Raw genomic sequence first — 12,641 nt, forward strand, 5'->3', positions numbered from 1 at the left:
AATCTGAGGACAGCCACAAACTTCCTACCACCCAGCATTCCCTGCAAGTCTCCCGATAAAACAGGTACCTCACTTGTGTGGCTAGGTCTAGTGCCCGCAACAGGAAACAGCCCAAACCACAATGTGGACCCATCACATTTCACCATCCAAAACGGACTCTTTTTTGGCAATGTGCTAGCTGTGGATTTTGAGCCCTAGCCCAGCCGGCACCTAGGGAAACCTAGCAAACCTCTACATTTTTAAAAACAGGACACCCAAGGGAATTCAGAATGGAAGGTTCTGTTACCCAGAATCCCTTCAAAATTTGTCTAACAAAAAACAAAAAAAACACACATTTTACTCACATTTCTGTGATGGAAAGTTTTGGAATCTGAGAGGAGCCACAAACTTCCTCCGACTCAGCATTCTCCCAAGTTTCCCGATATAACTGGTACCTCACTAGTGTGGATAAGCCTAGGGTCTGCGACAGGGAAGGGCCCAAAACATATCACAAAATGACCTGTTTTTGCAAGGGGGCCAACTGTGTTTTTGGTTACGGGCTCGGCAGCCATCCAGGGAATCCTACCAAACTCAGACATTCTGGAAAACTAGACACCCGAAGAAGTCCAGGGAGGTGTAGCTTATGTGGATCCCCCTGCATTTTCTTACCCAGAATCCCCTGCAAACCTAAAATTTAGCTTACAAAAAAAAAATAATCAAAACACATTTTCCTCAAATTTCTGTGTGGGATCACCGCACCGGCATACATTTCTTACCACCCAGCATTCCCCTTGGTCTCCCTGTCACCAGTGTAGGTGGGCCAAGTGCCTGCAACAGGGAAGGGCCAAAAACGTGAAACAATTGAGGGGGGGACCAAAGCCGGTCCAAAGGGGCAGGGTTTTTTTTTCATACATTTTTAGGCTGACTGCTTTGGGCACCCACACAAGTGGGGCAGAAATGTTATCGGTGCAGATGGGGCAATGCTGGGTGGGAGGAATTTTGTGGATTCCGGAAGCTTCCATCACAGAAATGTAGGGAAAATGTGTGATTTCAGGCAAAGTTAGAGGTTTGCAGGGCATTGGGGGTAAGAAAATGGTGTGGGGTGCATGTGAAGCACACCATCCTGGACTCCCTAACATGTTTAGTTTTCAGAAGTGTCTGGGTCTGGTAGGTTTTTCCAGGTGGCAGCCTACCCAAGTCCAAAAAGTGTAGCCTCTCACCATTGCAAGTAGGACGATATTGGGATTTAGCCAAACTCTGTTAGCCCATATGTAAAATCAAAACCCAAAAAAGTAAAATGTCCTCTTGCTTGCCATTGGGATGAGAAGCTTTAGTCCGCAGGGTGGGCTGAAATACTGTTACCCCCTTCAGTTGGAGTGGGGGGCATAATCATGCCCATGGTGGTGACAGTTTTTTTTATTTTTATTCCCTGGCATCTAGTGGGCTGTCTGCCCACCCGTGGGGCGGATCAGGGATAATTATTTGGGGTGGGGGGGCATGGCCATACCTCAGGGCAGAAAGACTGAATTGTGGCAAAGACATATAGGGGGAGCAAAAGCCCTTGCCTGAGGGGCAACTCCCCCTCCCTGGTGTCTAGTAGTATGGATCCCTGTTTAGGAATCAATATATTCTCCTTTCCAATAATAACTCTTCTGTCTGGGTCGGTGCTCAGGGGGCTGAGATACCCCAGGAGCACCAACGCAGAGAAAGTGAAGTAAGCAGATAGGCTCAATTCCCTGAAAACACAGAAACAGCATTGAGAGGCGGGGAAGCTTTCTCCCACCTCCTGAGGCTGTTTCTTTACCGCTCTCATGATAAACTTGAGAATTCTTGCAGTCTGTGTTGCATGATTGTTTTCTATTGGTTGTTACACCTTCAATGTCATGTGGAACGATGGACTGATGATTCATCTCGCTCTATGAACTTTAATATACCATTCTCCAGCTGGACTTTGGTCAGAATCAGAACCTTCAAGAAGATCAAAATCCTTTTTCCCCATTCTTTACTGCATGCTGAACCCCTTGGACTCCGAGGAGTATAATCCTCTCTGCCCTTGCCTCTTTTGAGTGTTTTACTGAGACTTAAAGATGTTCTCTAACCCAGAGAAGAAGACTCTTGACCAAGCTTCTAAAATGCAGACTCTTCCCTTTTTACTTATCTTTTCCCCACTTTAGTGAGTGATCTTTTGCCCCAGACTCCATTTTTTCCAAATTCTTTTTACACTTTTTGCCCACATGTGCTCATCCCAAAATGTTAATCCCGGATGGGCTAATCTGTATGGTTTCCTTTGCCCAAACTAGCTGAACCTAGATGATTTAATTTACCTTTATGCTTGTTTGAGCTGAGCAATGCTTGTTTTCTGTATAACAGGTAATTATGCTGATGTTCTGTATTGTATTTGCAGAGGGCTTGGTTTTATTACTGTAAGTTCACTTGAATCCTATGCGTCACCTTGGGCAACCCTTGGTGATTTTGTACCTTCATAAAAAAACTTTGTCTTGCGAGGTGTCTATATGACTGAATCTAAGCTTGTAATAAAACCGCCTAACTTTATTCCAGAATAAGCGTTTTCCATGTGTGGTCACCTTGGTCCTACTGTGTAGTTGAACTGGCTACTACTGAAATGTAATGTCTTGTTCTCTACACCCTTATGCTGGGCCCAAAGATTCATCAACCTTGTCAGGTATCGATTCCTGCGAAGGAAGAAATGCGACAACACTGCTCTTAGACATGATGCATTAATCTTAAAGGATCCAGGTCTGGTGCCCCCTTTCCAGGGCTCTTAGTCAATAGGTTCCCGATCTTGCAGCAGCAAACTTGTTGGCCATTGACCACAGCCTCAAATAATCAGGGGCAGACCCAAGAGAAGGTATGAGAAAATGCAATTAAATACATGAGTGCTCCATGCCTCTACAGAAAAGTTTATGTGGGCAGTTAGCTGAGTGATGTGCTACTGCTTGTGAAAATACCTCAGTATTAAATGTTTTTATAACTTTAGCTATGCCATTAGGACAGCAGTTGCAGGAATTGTGCTTCAATGTTACAACAGAATATTTTAACCTACTTTTATAATACCTGGTGAATTTTTACCTTTCATCAACATATTTCTGGCTACAGCAAGAATAGTAAAAAGTATCTTAAACTATTTCTTGACTGGGGAGCCAGCAAGCCGTACCATTTCATCTTTGCCCTGTCAATGCTGTTATCAAATTCAGTCTGCATGCTGCTACAGTTAGATTGTCGCCTCTCTTTCCCCAATACAATTGAAATAAGAAATGCCCAAATTTCCAAAGTCAGACGACCTTGTAAAGACACTTACTGTTCCTTTGTACTTTGACTAAAGATAAAAAATGTCACTTGGTAACAAAAGCAGTACACCTCCAGAGGGGAGAGTAAGTTATTTATATTAATGAAATGTTAATATTTTAGACATTTGAGTTCAATCACTACTCAGTCTAACTTGGCATCACTGTACCAAAGATCAGGCCTTTATTTTCTTACCTCCTGAGCTTCAATGAAACCTAGACGCAGGATTTCAAAGCTTAAATTTTAAAAAATATGAGTAAAGGCAAAACAAAATATAAGGCGCATACATCCATTGCTATATAGATCACTAACAACCATGCCAATAAACCTGATTTAGGTGGGAGACCCCTGATTTTGTAAGCCAAAAATTGCTTAATTTTGGCTGTCTCCCACCTGAAAATCAGAAGGCAGTAGTAGGGTGACCAGACGTCCCAGATTTGCCCTGACAGTCCCAGTTTTTCGATGACTGTCCCGAAGTCTCGATACTTGTCACAAAAACAGACAAATGTCACAGTTTTGGGAGAGGGTTGGGTGAGCATGCACATTTATCACTGTGCTCTGAAGGCTCACGTTCATATCGACCCTCTCATGACACCACAGACAGACTTTTGTTTAAAGTACTCTCCTGCTGTGCTGCCTGACTTAATTCAGGCAGCACAGCAGAATTTAATGGGGGCGAATGAACCCCTACAAAGCCCATTACCCGAGACCAGTATAACAAATCTCCCATTGCAACACACTGCAGCATGGCTGAGGAAGTCTTTAATTTTCATGCTACAGAGAGAGGTGTGTATTTCGGTAGCATGAAAATGAAAGACTTCCTTGACCACGCTGTACATATATATATATATATACACACATATACACACACACACACACTGAAAAAATAAAAGTTGCAGGGACATTATAGTTAGGTGCTGAATTTACTCGCACAAAACCACAGAAATGCTGCAGTTATAGTTCGAGTTATTTTGAGAAACTACTATAAAAAGTTTTCTTATCAATAACTTTATTGCAAATGTTGCAGTGATAATATCAAACATGCCATTGAAGATGTTATCAATAATATAATATGTGGAATTAGCTGTGCATGATGAAGGCACGAGTTATAGCTCCCTTAGGGCACGAGCTATAGTTACTTGAAATAACTGTAACTGCTGAATTTCAATGATTTTGCCCTAGTAAATTAAGAACCTAACTATAAAGTCCCTGCAACCTTTGTTTTTTTCAGTGAATGTCTATCGTTTTTAATGCAAAGTAATACTAATTTCTATACGTTAATCAAACAAATGCTGTGCACGGCCTTTGGTCATGCGCAGCGGGGGTTGGCCACAGGCATGTGTAAGTGAATGTATTAGTGTATGAATTTGTCTGTGAATGTTTTTTTGCCATAGAAAGTGTCATCAATGATAATATGTGGAGTAATTAGTGGTGTATGGTGAAGGTGCACGTTATAGTTACCATAGGGCACAAGTTATAGTTACTTGAACGAACTCTAACTATAACTGCTGAATTTCTATGGTTTTGCATGAGTAAATTCAGAGCCTAACTATAACGTCCCTGTAACCTTAGTTTTTTTTGGTGAATTTCTAATTTTTTTTTTAACGTAAAGTAATTTTAATTACTATATGTTATTCCAACAAACGAAGTGTAAGGCCTTTGACCATGAGCAGCAGGGGTGGTTGGCCTTAGGCCAAGCCCTTATAATTGGCTACAGGACCTTTCTCTGTCAGTAGATCTGTGAGTGGATGTGCGAGAGTCTGAGTGGGTCTGAAAATGGGTGTGTGAGTCTGAGTGGGCATATGAGTTTTTGAGTGCATAAATGAATGTATTAGTGTATAGATTAGTCCGTGGATGTTTTTTCCTTTAATTGTTTTTTTTGCTTATTTGTGAATATTCAAGAATATTTCCAAATATCCCACAATATTGGGCATGGTGAAGACAACATTTTAAACCCTTATTTTGACACTCAAACACCCCTATATCACACCCCTAGGGGCCAGGGTATCTCCACCCTAACCCCTTATTTCACTTATCATGTCTATTTTGAGTCCCAGGGACCCTCTCCAGTAATATAAAATGGGGGGCGCAAATTTCTAGTTAGGTTGTGGCCAGCCAGTCAAAGCATTCCTGTTGGCACGCGCATTTGCGAATATGTCGTGAGAACGTCCCAACAAATTCGCAACCAGAGATATCCAAATTTCTTTTCCCTTTAATTTCTCAAAAACTACTGAACAGATTTACATCAAATAAGCGAAAGCACAATCTACGTAACGAAAGCTAGCTTTCTGCTGAATGTGCTGTAATTCCATCCAGCGGTTCAACTGTAGTCGTCTTCAAAGGTCCTATGGAAATTAACGTGACCTCTCCCCCTTTTTCTCTGCCCCGTCTGCCCAAACACACCAAAACTTTCCGTGCACAACAAAAATTACCGGGGCACTTTTTTTGGAACATTTCATAAAAATTCAACTAACGGTGCCAAAGATATTGGCAAGTCAAAAAACGCTTTTCCTTTGAAAAACGACTGCCAGTAGGTAAAACAAACACATATATATATATATATATAGATATAGATATATTCACTTAAAAAAAAAAAAGGTTACAGGGACATTAGCAATTCACCTGTTATAGTTATCTCAAGTAACTTTAACTAGTGCCCAAGGTAACTATAACTCGCGCCCCACCATGCACAGTTTTTTTGTCAAAAAATGTACTGCAAGTATTACAATGATGTTATCAGTGATATTATCAAAGATGTCATGAGTGTGGGGCAATTAGCAGTGCATGGCGAGGACGCGAGTTATGGTTACCTTAGGGTGCGTGTTATAGTTACCTGAGATAACTATAACTATAACAGGCAAATTTCTACGGTTTAGCAGTTTAAAATGTGAGCCTAACTACAATGTCCCTCCAACCTTTGTTTTTTTCAGTGAATTTCTATGTTTTTTCTAACGTAAAGTAATTTTCATTACTATACGTTAATCCAACCATCGCCGCGCACTTCCTTCGGCCTCTCCTAACCACCCAACCCACACTGCACACCGCTCTTGGCCGTACACGGCTGGAGCTGGCCACAGCCTGTCTCTCTGGGTGTGAGAGAGTGTATCTGGGGGTGAGTGGCTGTGAGAGTGTCTTTCTGGGTGTGAGAGTGGGTGCATTAGGGTCTTAGCGGGTGCGGGAGTGTCTGTGTGGGTCTGTGAGTGGGTGCATGAGGGTTTCAGTTTGTCTGTGAGTGGGTGTGTGAGTGGGTCTGTGAGTAGCTGCGTGAGTGTCTGTCTGGGTGTGAGAGTGGGTGCATCATTGTCTTAGTGGGTGCCTCAGTGTCTGTGTGGGTGTGTGAGTGGAAGTGCAAGGGTATCAGTGGGTCTGTGAGTGGGTGTATGAGAATGTCTGTGAGTGAGTGTCTGAGTGGGTCTGTGAGCAGGTGCGTGAGGGTGTGAGTGGGTGCACGAGGGTCTGAGCGGGTGCGTGAGGGTCTGAGTGGGTGTGTGAGTGGGAGAAAGAGATTGAAAAAGAGAAACTGAAAGTAAGACAGAGAAAGAGATAGTTTTTTAGGCTTTTATGAAATATATACTTAGAATGAGATTTCTGGACATATTGAAAATAAAAATGTGTTTGTCAATTAAAGTGTGAGATTACCTTTTATTATGAACCAATTTGAAAAGAAATTAAAGTCTGGAAATGATCACAGACACACCTGGATTAGAACCCACAACTTTCAGTGCGAGGGTCTGTAACCTTAACCATTATGCCACAGGTGACTAATTACTGTAATCATTGCATGGAGAGACATTGCAATGACTATCTCTATCTCTCTGCCATCCCATCATGAGATGGAAGAGAGAGAGAGTTACAGGACAGTGGGGGGCCTCAAGGCCTTTGTGGTCCTTGCCCACTCCGCACATACTGTGGGAGCCGGCATTGCTCTCCCAAGCAAGGAGCTGCTTTTAATAGTAGCTCCCTGTTTGCGGGACAATGTTTTCATCTGTCTCCCCTGCATGCATATTTGTGTGCAGGGAAGACAGATGAAAACCCTGCTTTCTGAAAGTGGGAGCTGTTCGACAGCTCCCGCTGTCAGAGGGTGGGCTTTGTTGGCATTTCCTTTGTGAGAGCTGTCAAAGCTCCCACCAAGCAAAAGCAAACAGCTATGTCCCAGGGGTGGGCACCCCAGGACATAGCAGGAGCAGGACCTGGCGGAGTGGTGGTCCCCAGGGCCATCAGTGGCTCCTGAATGAGAGCAGTGCGGCCCCCTCCAACAGGTATTGCCCTGGGGAGGTGGTGGTCCTCGGGGCTGTAGAGATCAGAAACTGATTCCCTTCACTTTTGCCCCTCCCACACTGTCTTTAGTGCCCCGGGGAGGTGGTGGTCTCAAGGGCTGCATGGGGGCAACATTGAATTTAGTCTTAGCCACGGGGAGGTGGCAATCCCTGGGGCTGCACTAAATTGCATTTAAGCCCTGAAGAGGGGGTGATCCCTGGGGTTGCGGGCCCTATGGTCCCCCAGCACACATAATGCTTTAAGCTCCAGGGAGGTGGTAGTCCCTGGGGCTGCAGGGGGATGCCCCCCATATTAAAATTAACAATAACCCCAGTACTTGGCCCACCCTCGGGCTTCAGAATATAAAAGTGCTGGAGTCTTCTTTTTTTTTTTTTTATTTCTGTCAGATCCTCTGTGAACATTTTTTTTAGAATGCTTTTTTTTTTTTTTAAATCTGTTGAGGGGTGGGAGGGTCCCAGCACCAGCGGTAAGGGGTCAGGGTGACACTGCCCTGTCCCTTTTTTTTTTTTAAACACTTTTTTTCTGGGTCTCGGCTGAAGTCGAGTCCCAAAATGGCTGCCAACACTTCCTTGTTGAAGTGTTGGCAGCCAATCAGATCTCAATACGAGATTAAGAGCATTCACGCAACCTTTGCTTCCTTACATATACGAATACGGATTTTCTTTAATTTATCTAAAACTACTGAACGGATTTACACCAAATAACAATAACAAAAACGTTGCTTTCTGAACCAAGAGCTACCTTTCTACCAAATTTGGTGTAATTCCGCCCAGTGGTTTGGGCGCTATCGCTGTTCAAAATCCCTATTGAAAAATGAATGGGGAAAACGTGTTTTGGCCCCACCTCCCTTTTCTCTGCCCCCGGCTTGACGATCTCCCTGAAACTTTCCAGACAGACGCTGAAGTGAGTGTTTTCCTGGGAAATTTCATGAAGATTCATCAAGCAGTGCCAAACTTATTAGCAAAGCTTTTTATACAGAAAATATATAAATAAATATTCTACATGGTGGCACTGGTCAGTGCAGTGTCAAAAATTTAGTCCTACTTGTATGTCATTGCCTGTCCAGCTTTTTTGTTCTGAACATCTCGTCATCCTAGACAATAGGGGAAAATGTTTTTTTGACTCGCCCTCTTTTAAAATGTTGACATTTATGTACTAAACAAAATGCACCCTGGAAGATTTTTCATCAAAGGCAACATATGCTAGCGTTGTGATAACATACACTGCATAAACTAATTGCTCTGCTCACTTTTTTTCGGGAATTGTGTGATTACTGGATGACGGCAACAAGTTTGGAAGCTAATCTGCTACTATACACGATGTAGATGTTCATCTTAAAAAACCTGAACATAAAATTAACGAGACCCAGGTATAAAATGTACTGATCACTTTCAAAACTCAAAAATACAACACAAGATAAACTAATTGCCAGTAGGGTGACAGAGAAGGCTAACATGACTTTCGGTACGATCCAGCAGGTGGCACCTTCAGAACAGAGTGACACACAGGTAGGAAGACGCTGCCTGACTTCAGTATGGCCCCGAATTACGGACAAATCCAATGCATCCTTTACAGAACACCATCCTATAAGTGTTCAAGGTCGCATGCTGCTGCGCATGGGCACTTGAATTCTGCACGTGCCTTTATAGAGGGCAACTGCAAACCAATGCAAGCACAAACGTTCGGTGCATTACACAAATGTCATCCATAGAGAGTGGGTGTAAAATTGTTCCGGGAAGATGCGCGATAGATACAATTAAGTATAAAACAAGTCTACCTGACACAAGTTCCACACGCTCATGTCACAAATACTTACGAACGCGCAGCTCCTCTGGTGTTGTAGGGTGAAGCGGAGCTACTTTCGGCTTCTCTTGGCTGAGCACCTTGTGAGCCCTGCTTTCCACGTTAAAATTTCTGAAGGCGCGAGCAACCAAGCCTCCCATTGTTTCTCAAACCATAGCCGGTCAGGCCAAGGGTGAGAATCAGCGCCAAGAAAGAACAGGACCAGCAAAGAAACGGAAGATGAATGGGAGAGCGTTCAGCACCACTCGTCTGTCTACAAAGGAATGTTCCCATTCTATCATGGCGTCCACGCAGAACGTGCGGTGATTTTTTTTTTATGCTGTTTACGGATGCCTGCTCTAAAAGCTAAAACAAGCCCAATCACCCTTCAAAGTAAGTACGAGTCCTATTACAAGAAACACAATAAAGCTGAGCGAGAATATGGAACAGAATAAACAAGCAATGGAAACGCTAAGAGGCTTTTTTGCAATTGTGTTTGTGAAGCGTTTACTACCCCTGACTAGGCGTAGAAGCGCTTTTTGGTGAGTAGCACGCTACTCCGGAACTCAAAGGTGTATTAGTGTTGGTTTAGTAGAGGGAACTACACAGTGTGAGTGGGTGAGATGAGGCTGTTAGTTGGGTGAATTTAACCCCTTCGCTGCCAGGCCTTTTCCTCCTCCTGTGCCAGGCCTTTTTTTGGCTATTTGGGTCAGTTCGCGCTTAGGCCCTCATAATTTTTTGTCCACATAAGCTAGCCAAGCCAAATTTGCTTTCAACATCCTAGGGATTCTAGAGGTACCCAGACTTTGTGGGTTCCCCTGAAGGAGGCCAAGAAATTAGCCAAAATACATTGAAAACTTTTTTTTTTTAATGGGAAAAAGTGGCTGCAGAAGAAGGCTTGTGTTTTTTCCCCTGAAAATGGCATCAACAAAGGGTTTGCGGTGCTACAATCACCAGCTTCCCAGCTTTCAGGAACAGGCAGACTTGAATAAGAAAATCCAATTTTTCAACACAAATTTGGTATTTTACTGGGACATACCCCATTTGTAAAAAAAATTGTGCTTTCAGCCTCCTTCCAGTCAGTGACAGAAATGGGGTTAAAACCAATGCTGGATCCCAGAAACCTAAACATTTCTGAAAAGTAGACAAAATTCTGAATTCAGCAAGGGGTAATTTGTGTAGATCCTACAAGGGTTTCCTACAGAAAATAACAACTGAAAAAAATAATAAAATAATCCGTCTTAGAATAGTTTATATGTTTTTAACAATTGATTCGTATTATTTTAGCATTTAGCTTCTTGTATAGGGCAAGATCCAGACACTATTTTAAGAGTCTTGTCTTAATTATTTATGAAACTTTTTATGTAGTTTTATGAACCCTTTTTTTATATAAGCAGTGTACTAATTGCTAATGTCTCTTTTTACCTGATGGTCTATGGTTTGTATCCTTCTGTATGTATGATTATTTTTTAATTTCTCAAATGGTCCAAACCTGGACCGAATAAACTATTGATTGATTGAACTGAAAAAAATAAATACTGAAATTGAGGTGAAAAAAACATCAATTTTTCTCTACGTTTTACTCTGTAACTTTTTCCTGCAATGTCAGATTTTCAAAAGCAATATACTGTTACATCTGCTGGACTCCTCTGGTTGCGGGGATATATAGGGCTTGTAGGTTCATCAAGAACCCTAGGTACCCAGAGCCAATAAATGAGATGCACCCTGCAGTGCGTTTTCATTCTATACCGGGTATACAGCAATTGATTTGCTGAAATATAAAGAGTAAAAAATAGCTATCAAGAAAACCTTTGTATTTCCAAAATGGGCACAAGATAAGGTGTTGAGGAGCAGTGGTTATTTGCACATCTCTGAATTCCGGGGTGACCATACTAGCATGTGAATTACAGGGCATTTCTCAAATAGATGTCTTTTTTACACACACTCTTATATTTGGAAGGAAAAAAATGTGGAGAAAGACAAGAGGCAATAACACTTGTTTTGCTAATCTATGTTCCCCCAAGTCTCCCGATAAAAATGATACCTCACTTGTGTGGTTAGGCCTAGCGCCCGCGACTGGAAACGCCCCAAAACGCAACGTGGACACCACATTTTTTTAAAGAAAACAGAGGTGTTTTTTTGCAAAGTGCCTACCTGTAGATTTTGGCCTCTAGCTCAGCCGGCACCTAGGGAAACCTGCCAAACCTGTGCATTTCTTAAAACTAGAGACCTAGGGGAATTCAAGATGGGGTGACTTGTGGGGCTCTGACCAGGTTCTGTTACCCAGAATCCTTTGCAAACCTCAAAATGTGGCTAAAAGAACACGTTTTCCTCACCTTTTGGTGACAGAAAGTTCTGGAATCAGAGAGTAGCCACAAATTTCCTTCCACCCGGCGTTCCCCCAAGTCTCCCGATAAAAATGATACCTCACTTGTGTGGGAAGGCCTAGCGGCCGCGACAGGAAATGCCCCAAAACGCAACGTGGACACATCAAATTTTTTGAAAGAAAACAGAGGTGTTTTTTGCAAAGTGCCTACCTGTAGATTTTAGCCTCTAGCTCAGCCGGCACCTAAGGAAACCTACCAAACCTGTGCATTTTTGAAAACTAGAGACCTAGGGGAATCCAAGATGGGGTGACTTGTGGGGCTCTGACCAGGTTCTGTTACCCAGAATCCTTTGCAAACCTCAAAATTTGGCTAATAAAACACGTTTTCCTCACATTTTGGTGACAGAAAGTTCTGGAATCAGAGAGGAGCCACAAATTTCCTTCCACCCAGCGTTCCCCCAAGTCTCCCGATAAAGATGATACCTCACTTGTGTGGGTAGGCCTAGCGCCCGCGACAAGAAATGCCCCAAAACACAACGTGGACACATCACATTTTTTTTAAAGAAAACTGAGGTGTTTTTTGCAAAGTGCCTACCTGTAGATTTTGGCCTCTAGCTCAGCCAGCACCTAGGGACACCTGCAAAACCTGTGCATTTTTGAAAACTGGAGACCTAGGGGAGTCCAAGATGGGGTGACTTGTGGGGCTCTGAGCAGGTTCTGTTACCCAGAATCCTTTGCAAACCTAAAAATTTGGCTAAATAAACACGTTTTCCTCACATTTTGGTGACAGAAAGTTCTGAAATCAGAGAGGAGCCACAAATTTCCTTATACCCAGCGTTCCCCCAAGTCTCCCGATAAAAATTATACCTCACTTGTGTGGGTAGGCCTAGCGCCCGCGACAGGAAATGCCCCAAAACACAACGTGGACACATTCCATTTTTTGACAGAAAACAGAGGTGTTTTTTGCAAA

General features: G+C 42.9%; 1 protein-coding gene across 1 annotated transcript in view; it reads right to left on the minus strand.

Annotated features, from left to right (window-relative positions):
* Positions 1-9,661, minus strand: part of NDUFAF4 (NADH:ubiquinone oxidoreductase complex assembly factor 4) — a 29,398-nt gene extending 19,737 nt beyond the window's left edge. The window contains exon 1 of the mRNA XM_069235530.1: positions 9,380-9,661. Coding sequence (XP_069091631.1) covers positions 9,380-9,506 — 127 coding nt within the window. The 5' untranslated portion in view covers positions 9,507-9,661. The remainder of the gene's footprint in view (positions 1-9,379) is intronic.
* Positions 9,662-12,641: the final 2,980 nt, after the last annotated feature.

This window comes from Pleurodeles waltl, chromosome 5, assembly GCF_031143425.1.
Source record: "Pleurodeles waltl isolate 20211129_DDA chromosome 5, aPleWal1.hap1.20221129, whole genome shotgun sequence".
Taxonomy (NCBI): domain Eukaryota; kingdom Metazoa; phylum Chordata; class Amphibia; order Caudata; family Salamandridae; genus Pleurodeles; species Pleurodeles waltl.